General features: G+C 38.5%; 1 protein-coding gene and 1 long non-coding RNA gene across 2 annotated transcripts; both read right to left on the bottom strand.

Annotated features, from left to right (window-relative positions):
* Positions 1 to 622: 622 nt before the first annotated feature.
* On the bottom strand, positions 623 to 2,120 carry LOC126410083 (uncharacterized). The gene is made up of 2 exons (XR_007573467.1): positions 1,697 to 2,120; positions 623 to 1,106 (listed from the first exon to the last, which is right to left on the bottom strand). It is a non-coding gene; the product is annotated as an uncharacterized LOC126410083 (long non-coding RNA).
* Positions 2,121 to 9,528: 7,408 nt separating this feature from the next.
* On the bottom strand, positions 9,529 to 10,449 carry LOC116254682 (uncharacterized). The gene is made up of 2 exons (XM_031630219.2): positions 10,007 to 10,449; positions 9,529 to 9,904 (listed from the first exon to the last, which is right to left on the bottom strand). The coding sequence occupies exons 1-2, from the start codon at positions 10,087 to 10,089 to the stop codon at positions 9,718 to 9,720; spliced, it is 270 nt and encodes an 89-aa protein (XP_031486079.1). The 5' UTR covers positions 10,090 to 10,449; the 3' UTR covers positions 9,529 to 9,717.
* Between the last annotated feature and the right edge of the window lie 422 nt (positions 10,450 to 10,871).

Genomic DNA, 10,871 nt, shown 5'->3' with positions numbered 1-10,871 from the left:
TCTTTCTCTCTTTTTTCTCCCACGGCAATCAGCAGAAAGCATACAGAGCGAGTAGAAGGAATGGTCTGCGGTAGACACTTAAGGCCTTTTTTTTTTTTCTCGTTCCTTCTCTCACACACTTTCTCCTCTCTTATCCATTACCTTATTACCTACTAATGTGTGTCTTCATGGTCACGCAAATTCATAGAAGAGATTTAGGATGACGCCAAGGCCCACTCAAATTTAGTTTTCTTATAGTATTTGTATCTTTGGTTCTCATATCCTATTGTAACAATGGCAGACCTGATCTTTGGTTTTCTCAAAATACAATCTTGTTTTTGACAAGTGCCGTCTACTCCACACATTATAAAAGCACCATTTTACAAAAGCCATCATGTTTTTAGAGATTGCAAGGGCTCTTCCTCATCTGATAACGGCAATGAACATGATCAAGTGCGCAATAAATTCAAATAAATCCAAGAGATCACATACATTATGCGTATAGGACCTTCATAATTGTATTTAAGTAGGCCCTTGAAGGATCATTCAAGTATGCGCTTGAAGGATCATTCAAGTATGCCCTTGAAAAACTGCAAATTCGACTCTCAAATAGTCATTGGCATCAAGAATTGCCATAGCCACATACACATCAAAACCGTCATGAGCTTTGAATTAGCCTCATCATTACAAGCTAAAATCAGATCCATTAAGTAATAGTCCGGACTTCTATTGTATCTTAAGAAAGAACTGCACCATATTGGAAAGCTGTACAACATTTTCCATAGCCAAATTTTACCAAAAAAGTTAAGGAAAAACAAAATTTCACACTAGAATTGAGCTTCATCTTCCACATAAACAACAAAAAGATGCCAAAATTAAGTGGAAGAGGCCAGCACTCTCATAAAATGTGAGCATCTATATGGGTCAAATCTATTGGCAATCGTACTTGAAGGACCATGTGAGAAATCTTGAACCAAGGGGTTATGACTACTCTCTATGTTCGGCGAAGGGTCTCTGTTAGTTCTTGTTGTTGTACCATCATCTGGTTCAAAGGCTGGCCATCTTTAGAAATAATTGGTGTCATGATAAACTTTTAGCTGCCATTAGTTGCTTCCATCTTTTGACCACTGCCAAGGGAAGGGAATAACAAAATCATAAATTATCAAGACGGGAAAAGAAAAGAAATATAATCAGCAAAACCAAATGGAAGCTTCAAACTAAGGGCTATAAACTAAATCTTTCAGTAAAGCCAAATTCTTAAACTGAAAAAGAGAAATAGCAAGAAAAAGAAAAGAAAAGGTGGCTAGTTGGTTAGTAAAGTCAGGGAAAGAAAAACCAGAAAACACAAAAACCATTTGTAGGCTTTTGCCATCAACTTGATCATGTGTGGTCCACTATACTCATGACAGAAAACACAAAAACCATTTGTAGGCTTTTGCCATCAATTTGATCATGTGTGGTACACTATACTCATGGCTAATTAGGTCGGCAGGCACTCAGTTTGAAAATAATTTTATTCCAACGGCAGGCAACAAAAATAAGACTGCTGACAGAGATGCTCATATTTCAATAACAGGTATCTCCTTAGCTTTTCAGTATGTTTTAGATTGATGTTTCAACCCAAGAGATATTCAAATAAAATAGAAGAAAGAAGAAGAAAACAAATGAATTAGGAACAGACAAAGAGGAAGAAGAAGAACCAGAAGAAAGAATACACCTGAGGTTTGTGGCTGGTCTTCCAATCATCACTTCCCAAACATTGGATGGCTTCAATGGCTCTCTAGTCATTGGTGCACCAGAGGAGTGAGGGCAGAGGAAAGTGGAGGACTGAAGAAGGGAAGGGTCAGTGTGTGAGGGAGAGAATGAAAAATATAGGGTTTTAAGTGGCTACCACAACTGGCTGCCAACTGCCACGGGAGACAGAACAAAGAAAGAGCTTGGGGGGGAAATGAAGTCCGCTCGAAGGGACAGCCTTAAGAAAATGTTTAGGGTCCGAGCATCCGGTGAGTGGGGGCAGAGAGAGGTGGAGAGTCCCCAGTGAGCAGTTGAGATGGGCAGAGGGCGACAGAGGGTTTCTAATTGAGGCGGAGAGCATGAGCATGAGAGAGGAGAGAGATTGAAGAGGGGGAGAAATGAGAGCGCGTTCGAGGACCCCATCTCGAAATGTCCCCTTTTCTCATTAAAACTCGATGGGACGCATCCCACCCACGTGAGACACGTCCGTCTATCCGCCCGTTATGCTCGAGACTCTCTTTCTCTCTCTTTCTATATATATATATAAACACTAGGCTGCTTACTTTATTATAAATCTTAGGTCTATTCTAATGCCAAGCTAAGACTTGCATTAACCACAATCATGATTCCGAAAATATATAAACACTAGGTTGCTTACTTTATTATAAATCCTAGGTCTATGCTTGATTCTAATGCCAAGCTAAGACCTGCATTAAACACCACAATCATGATTCCGAAAACTCTAACTTTAAAAACCCTTAGATTGTGTCTTACTCTATACCCTAACTATAAATCTATATGAGACACCTCTACTTTAAAAGTTTCTCTTTCATCTAAACTTTAGTTGGCTAAAACCATAAATTTGGATCCACTTTGATGTCCTTACTATAACTTGACCTTAAAGACCTCAATCATATCACTAAAACCCTGGTTTCATAAACTATGTTTCAAAGCCCTAGACTCTAAACACTAATTGACAAAATATAAATTCATGACATGGTATCAAAGATGGACTTAAACATTAAAAAACCCTAATTCACGTTGCCTGCTCTCTTAAGACCCTAGATTTCAAACTTAACTCCAACCTCAACCTTACAAAACTTAGTATTGATCACACAAATCCCTAGATGCATATATCATTTAGATTAGGCATCAATATTTTCATGAATCAAGGATTTGGATAGGGTGATCTATTGCTCAAATCCCTCATATCTAATGATTCACTTAGATTTTCACCAATCAAATTTTTCTTAAACTATGGCACAATTTGCTTTCAACATGCTTAGGCATAAGATGACATTTAGTTACTTAGATATTAGAGTAATGTGGCCTAATCTTTGGTCTCATTACATTTGGTAGAACCACAATGAATGGCAAACCTCGTACCAATAGGTCACGTCCTATTGTTAAGATTATAATGCATAATGGATGCGAGCATATTTCTCATTTTACAATCTATATATGAAATAGAAAAATGTTGCGTGTAAACAACTGCCCCATCAATGAGCACCCATCCTTTGAGTTGATTGGATTGTTGGCTACATAAAGAGGTTTTACCATATCACCATATGTCACAGGAGCAAAGTGTTGTGGTAAGTTCTAACTAATTTTGAGCATTTTTTTGCAATCCCATGGGCTTATCCCACAAGATCACATGATATAGCTGTTGGATGGTATCAGACTAGTTAACGTTCGGTCCTATAAATATACTTATGCTTTGAAGGATAAGATTGAATGATTCATGGCATAGATGATGGGGACAAAAATTATTAAGCCAAGCACTAGCCTTCTTTTGTACACAAATGATGGAGATATGAATTATTAGGCCAATACTAGATCTTTTTCCTCAACCTTACTACTTATGAAGATAAATGATGATACATGACATTTATGCATGTGCCTACTTGATGGGCAACATAGAACTAATGATACTCAAAGTTGGATCTCAAAGCATGGTACCATTAGATCAGGATGATAGAGGGTGACATCAAGAACTATGCTTTGGATTCATGATGCCCACTACAAGTATCTAAGTATGCCATTTAATCTCAAATGCACAATGCACCTTATAATGTTACATGACCATTATGTTTAGGGCGTTTATATGTTGCTTTATTCTTGTGTTTCTTATTAGTATTCTTGTGTATAAGCTATACACTTGATGAACATGCTACACACATCTACAAAAATACTCGAAATATTGTGTAATCACTAATTGCATGCTAAGTTTCCTAATGTAGATTTAGGCAACAAGATGCGACATACTTAGCTTACATTGTGGTTAATCATGATGGAGTGGTTGATCTCAAAAGCTATAAGTGATGCATGGTTGACCCATACACTATGACATCAAAGACTTGAGTGGTTTTTTTGGCGCAACTTGTTATTACGATGGCTTATCTAACACTGTAGTTATATTCCTCTCCTTGAGTAGCATGTCAAAAAAGGTCATTTATTTGGATGGATAAGTCTCAATGAGCATTTGAGCTGATCAAACAAGCAATAGTAAACACTCATTGTTAGCTCTATCAATCTTTTCTCACTTATTTACGATTGAGACATATGCATGTGATCGGGCATTTGAGTAGTGTTGCACATGATGGACACTTGATTGCTTATCTGAACAAGGGACTCGCATCTTGAATGACAATCATTCTTGACTTATGATAGGAAGATATTGGCCATGGTCATGGCCATTGAGAAGTGAATGACCTATTTGCTAGGTAGGAGGCCTGTGGTGCATACCAATCACCATAGCCACATGTACTTGTTGCACCTAAGAGTACTACCTTAAATCAATATAAAGTGGTTGGCAAAGTTATTTAATATAATTTTGTTGTTCAATATAAAAATTGTTTGAACATCAAGCCATCGATTCTATCTTGATCTAGGGAAATCTTGTTGATGAACCTTTCAATCATCAATTTAGAGATTTAGACGTAACTCCAAATATACCAACAATTCAATAATACACTTAGAACCATCACAAAGACCTTAGCCCAAGTGTTTTAGCTAATTAAACTTTACGAAACTAAGTCTTGAAGTACAAAAATTACGCTATGGTTTCTAAGGAATCCCTTTGAATTTACGATATTCTACATCTATGACACTCTCATGGTTGAGCATAGGGGAGTATACAAGATGCTTTAGAGGGTGAATGAGTATTTCCATGAAGAGGTCAGTGAGAAAGTTGGCAATGGAATGTCCCACATGCCAAAAATAAAAGTATGAAGTTATAAAAACACTATCTCATCATGTTCCACTACCTATTCCTTGGGTACCATAGAGGGACATATTTGTAGACTTTAATTATGTTTTATCAAATCATACATCAACGAAACTACCATGGTGATGGTGGATTGATTTACCAAATGTGGCTATTTGATAGTCATATCCTGACCCTGTAAGTGCTGATTGTGATTAAAGCCCTCCAAAACTACGTGAGAAAACTTAATGGGATGCCATAGTCATTTATCTATATGGCCAAGATACTATAATGTTAAGAGTGAAATCTGGTGAGAGAACTTCAAACTTGGAGGGACCAAGCTAAATTTTAGCACACATAACCAACCTCATACTAATGAATAGACTGATGTGGTAAATATGACAATTGAATCCTACACTCACTATTTTTGAGTAAGAGACATTCCCCTAGACTAAATTTCTTTTATAGGGAACTAAGTTGTCCTTTGATTTTTGAACTCAAATGACAACCTTTGAGGCCTTATATGTGTATCTACCACCATCTGCAGTTATCTATGAGATTGGCATGGCTATAAAACTATGATCGAGTTGAACCTAAGGCTGCGTTTGATGCCATGGAAATATTTTGAGTGATAAAATAAAAAAAAACATAAAAATGTATGGTAGGGTAATTTTCACTTTTCTAAATCCAGGCCATGTTTGATGGCCTATATTTTTTTTAAGAAAAAAACTCACAATTTGTTGCACATAAAAAAGTTACCATGGATAAAATTTTGAACTGTTATTGTTTGTAGCCCAACAGCCCCATGAAAAAGAGTTGGAATAGTCCATGGGGATAAATGATGCACTAAACTTGAAACCATAGCTCATACCATTGAGAAACTCATCAAATTCCTAGTCCAACATCTTGCATTGGTCTAAATGGAGATCTCGAAGAAGAGATTCATGTAAGAGTTATGAGTGCCATAGTCTTTGGTCCTTGCTTTGTTGCTCTTGCCTAACAAAGCGATGGTTGATGGTTTCTGCCTGTCCACTGTTATTGATAGGCCGAAGAGAGGCATGTACGTTGGAATTAACCATATTCTATGAAGTTGGTGGCAACAGTGGAGAAGGAGGAACCCAGGTGCACGATGTTGTCATAAAACCTTCTAGTTTAGCATCAAAAGCTCACCTGAAAGCTTCCTCTTCCTCTTGCACTAGGGAGGAGTTTCTGCCTTGATTGATTGAAGCAAAAACCTCTATCCTATAATCAACTCCAAGCTAAAGACATTAGAATTATGCTCCTAGATTTCTATGTCCTTGTCGTCCTCATCGTCCTCATAGCCATCAACATCATAATCGTTGCTTAATTTCATTTTGAGTGAAATTGGGTCAACTGGTTACCATAGCATTTAATTAAGTGCCACTGGCTTTACACCGATGGTTTAGATCTATTCTGACTGACTAGGGCAATGGTAGGAAACATTGCATAAACATTTCATTTTTATTTTTCACATCTTTGGTAAAAGAGAAATGAGATTTGGCATTGTTCTCACAATTTGATTAGTTTTCAAATTTCTAGTGACACTCAGCAATTGGGAGAAATGCTACATCGAGTTTCTAACCAACCTCCAACTTTTAGCATTAGATCATGTTCTCCAATGAAAGAACAATTGCTTGCTAACTAGACAATTTGAAACCATGCTCAAATTATGATCAACCTTCACTTGTTGACCCATATGACTTATGTAAGCTGGAATTAATTTGATCGAGACTAGTTCCACATTGTTCCTAATATATTCTAGTCTTTATCCCAATTATTATGTTATCTAAATCTCTGTTTGTCCTAGGCCTAACAATTTTCTTGAAGGTTCCTACTCCTCATACCTGCAGAACCTTGCTAGGCCATGACCTTCAGCTGGTTTGCATGCAACTTCTCATAGCAAAGTGATGTCTAGAGAGTTGACGATGAAGACTTACTTGACTTGTGACTATAGGCCCTCCCCTCACACGTACATCCACTTACAGAGTTGTGTGGCAGATGGATGGAGGAAGCACTTGAGCTTTATACTTTGAGATATTGCATGTATGGCTGCTCAACATTACTTGCTTTAATAATCTCGCAGTTTAGCATATTTATTTTCTAGATTAGATTTATTTTAATGTCTTTAGGGTAGGTATAAGTGTCAGGTGTGCCCTCTCTTCTTTGTTTCTTTCTTTTAGTGTCATGTTTTTACTTGTGTATTTTTGCTTAAGTCATGTATATAGAATATAGTTTTCTTTCATATTTTTTAATCTTCACCGCACCTACATAAATAGCAGGTGCGAGCTATTTACCCTCGGTGCAAGGGAATGCATTTTGAGTTACAACAATAGACATCTCGTATGGTGACTCATGTGAAAGAAGTAGGTTGGTCTCCTGGCATGGCATTGCATGACATGTTATTAAGTAAGCAAAAAGTAAATGCTTGTAGCAATGACTTCGATGAAATCCCTCGGTGACATCAAGGCCTTTGGAGGCTTCTTGTCATACAATGACATGTCTAACACAAGGAGTCACCGGGATGCCCCCATTTGGTATGCTTTTTTCTTCCTCTTTAGGCAGTTGGGTGGTTTGTGATATTGCATTCCTCACATAGGGTAGGAGTTGATTGCTCCAGTAGCTTCAGCCGGGAAACGAAGTGGCCACCTAGCTCAGGACGCCTTATGGTTAGGTTTTGGAGTGTGGTTGTTTGTGAACACTATGAATGATGATCCACATGTGCGGTGGCAGAGCCATAAAAAATTGGTTGGAGGGGCACTCATTTAAAGATACTCATATATAATGGGACATTATATATATATATATATATATATATATATAAAACTGTTTAAAGATGCCAATTTAAAAATAAAAGAAATTTTTAAGAGACTTGAACTACCTACACCAGTCACACCATGTGGCTCGGCCACTAAATGTCTATCTTTTGTTCTAAGGTGAAACCCTATGGACAAAGTTTACACTAACAAAGCTCCCTATCATGGCATCTAAATGTCTATCTTTTGATGCCACGGGAAAAAGATCGATCGACGTTTTTGGAGGCATTAAACCTGCCGACCTCGACGTACTCTCTTTGTCCTCTAGTGGTATCTCCTCTCACTTCAATTCAATACAAAGAAGCAACCAGCACGGACGTGAGAGGACCACATAAACATCTGTAGCTACTTCCATTCAAAGACTAGTCAAGGCAATGGAGCATGGCCTTAGAGCAAGCCTAGGCCGAAGAAAAGGCCTTACCAATCTTGTATCCAGTACGAAAGGTTCTTGCTATGTTTTACCACTCTACTCTAGGTGGATCTCACCTGTTCGGTTATGCATTATCTCGACAATGAGGAAACCTCAAAGCCTCTTTGCCACTTAACCGGTCAACTCTTTCAAAAAGGAAAATCGAATGAAGAAAAAGTGGCAGCTTTTTTTTGAAAATGCAAAACCGGATGCACAGTAGTGGATTATTAAGCAAATAAAACAAAGATGAAAAAAAAAAAGACCAAGCCATCATCAACTTTGCACTTCATGCGCACGGACATTGATACAGGACAGTGGGAGGCAAGGCCCTTGCAGTCTATGTCACCAGAGTGCGGGTGTGAGTGCTAGCGGCACGACATATCTAAAAAATTATTAATACGGTGGTGTGAGAAGAATATTTATTATTATTATTATTAATTTATAATAATAATAATAATAACAAAATTATCTTTAAACCATAAAATTATTAAATATTAAAATCAAAATTGTAATTTTTTCCATTCCTTTCTTTTTAGGTTTGGGGGTGGCAGACGTGAACGGATGAGAAACATTTTTTTTTCATATAAACTTGGTTTGAGTCTAGTTTTGACCCGGAATCAGATTCAAACATACCAGGTACACGCTTCAGCGGATGAACTTGGTTTGGATTTGGTTTCAATCTAAAACCAGATCCAAACGTACCACGTACACACTCATCAGGTTTGGGTGCGAATCTAAGTCGCACCCGCACCCAAATCCGCATCGCATTGACGCGGGTGCAGGTCCAATTCTGCTGCACCCTGGTGACATTGCTTGCAGTCAACATGAACCCCCCTTTAGAAATTTTGGAAAAAAACATGTTAGAATTTATAAAAATTTTGCCTTTTTAAAATTTCTAATAACACATTTTGTTCCTGTAAAGATTAAAAAAAAAACATAGTTCATCTCCCTAAAAAAAATCTTCCGTCAGTAGGTGGTATCCCGTTCCCTGGAAGGCCCTGGAACGGAGCACTGTAACGAGTATCAAATGCCCTCACACATGCCGCTTCCTCTATCCTCCACCTGCCCCAGCGCTTGAGAATCACAGAAAGCCAACGCGCCGTACATCGTGATCCCATATCCATTTCATTTCTCTGTTTGCTTTGCCTTTATCTTTTTCGGGATGCTTCACCATGAAAAGAAGAATCCAAGTTGATCTTCCACATATGGCACAAACACATGATCACATGGACATGGCTGCTAGATGACAGCTTAAGCGAGGCCAGGACGGATCAAGTGGCAAGAAGGCTTGCTGATACCCAAGTAGAGACTTTCTGTGAAGAAGAAGAAGAAGAAGAAGAAGAAGAAGAAGAAGAACAAGAGCGAGAGAGAGAAAAAGAGTGCTTATGCTGCAAACCTTGTGTCATACAAATGCAGACTATGTAAGCAAAGAGAACAGTGATCTACCAAGATCGAAGATCTTGAAACATCGTCAAACAAAAGGAAAGGGTCGCGTGCATCGAATCAAGCTTTTACAATAAATTACACATAAGATCAATGAGATTTGTGCTACTGAATTAAGCAGCCCTAGCACAGGTCCTACAGAAGAACAGATCTTCCAGCACTCCTTCTTCGTTCACCATCTCCATGGCTTTCTGGCAGTATACAAGAGAATCCAGTCCCTGGCTTGTGGGTAGCCCATGGGTGGATAAACCAGATCTCTGCGTTTTGATGGCTTCTCTCCTCCTGTCGTGATCCGCCATCCTGCATACCAAACGTTGACAGAGAACAAGTAAGATTAGAAATAGGGGAAAGTGATCTCCTCTATGTCAAAAGAAAGAAAGGAGATGGAAAGGAAAAACTTACTCCACGGAAAGGGACAAACACGATCTGAAGCCCGAGACGCACAGAGGGAGGCCATGAACGCTGAAACTCAAGACGGTCTGCATTCTCTCCGATCTTGACCGGTTGGTTTGGGGAGAAGAGAGGAGGGAAGGGCAAGGGAGGAGAGTTAAAAAGGAAAGTAAAGGGAAAGGAATGGGAAGGTTAGGTCAGCCTTTGAAAGATGAAGGGAAGGAAAGCATTTAACTTTTACACCCTAGAGCCGAAGGAAAACACTTCAGGACAAGATGCAGAAGCGGAAGAGTTGAAAAACACGCATTAAAGATGCAGAAAGGGATCGAGAGGGAACTTCTGGACGAAGATCATGAGGAATCAAAGGATGGAGTAAGCAGGTTGGCAGTCGTAACTAGCAAGCCATTATTAAATGAACTTTTTCTTCAGCTATAAGAAACATCTCCTTTCCAAAATGCCCATGGTCTCCCGCCTCGTTTCTTTTACAACCTCTCTGCAAATTCTCGCTTCGATCACTAGATAGACAGGGATGCAAAAGGGTCGGACTCGGACCAGCTAAATGAATACAAACTAAAATTCAAAAGTCACCTGAAAGAGAACTTTATTGAATCTAGCAAGGTTTCACACTCAAATTTTGAGGATTATAAATCCGATTCTTAAGCAGAACCCAGTAAAGGGATTCTAAATCGAATCAGTAACCAAAATATACGTTACCCATTTGCATCCCTAACCATACTATTACTATGACTTCTCATGAAAAGTTAATAGGTCTGTATATTAAGTAGTTCTGGATTTGAACCGTTCCTTAACATTAAATGAGAAAAGGAATCATTAAAGGAAATGAAAAACTCTCAAAGTTAGAACCAAGCGCCCTCCC

This window comes from Nymphaea colorata, chromosome 5, assembly GCF_008831285.2.
Source record: "Nymphaea colorata isolate Beijing-Zhang1983 chromosome 5, ASM883128v2, whole genome shotgun sequence".
Taxonomy (NCBI): domain Eukaryota; kingdom Viridiplantae; phylum Streptophyta; class Magnoliopsida; order Nymphaeales; family Nymphaeaceae; genus Nymphaea; species Nymphaea colorata.
The sequence above is the reverse complement of the archived record's forward strand: the minus strand, read 5'-3'. Positions and strand labels throughout refer to the sequence as shown.

Coding starts and splice junctions, on each gene's coding strand:
- LOC116254682 (XM_031630219.2), bottom strand. CDS start 10,089: ATGCAGACCGTCTTGAGTTTCAGCGTTCATGGCCTCCCTCTGTGCGTC. Junction 9,905..10,006: donor TGTTTGTCCCTTTCCGTGGA/GTAAGTTTTTCC, acceptor TTTGGTATGCAG/GATGGCGGATCACGACAGGA.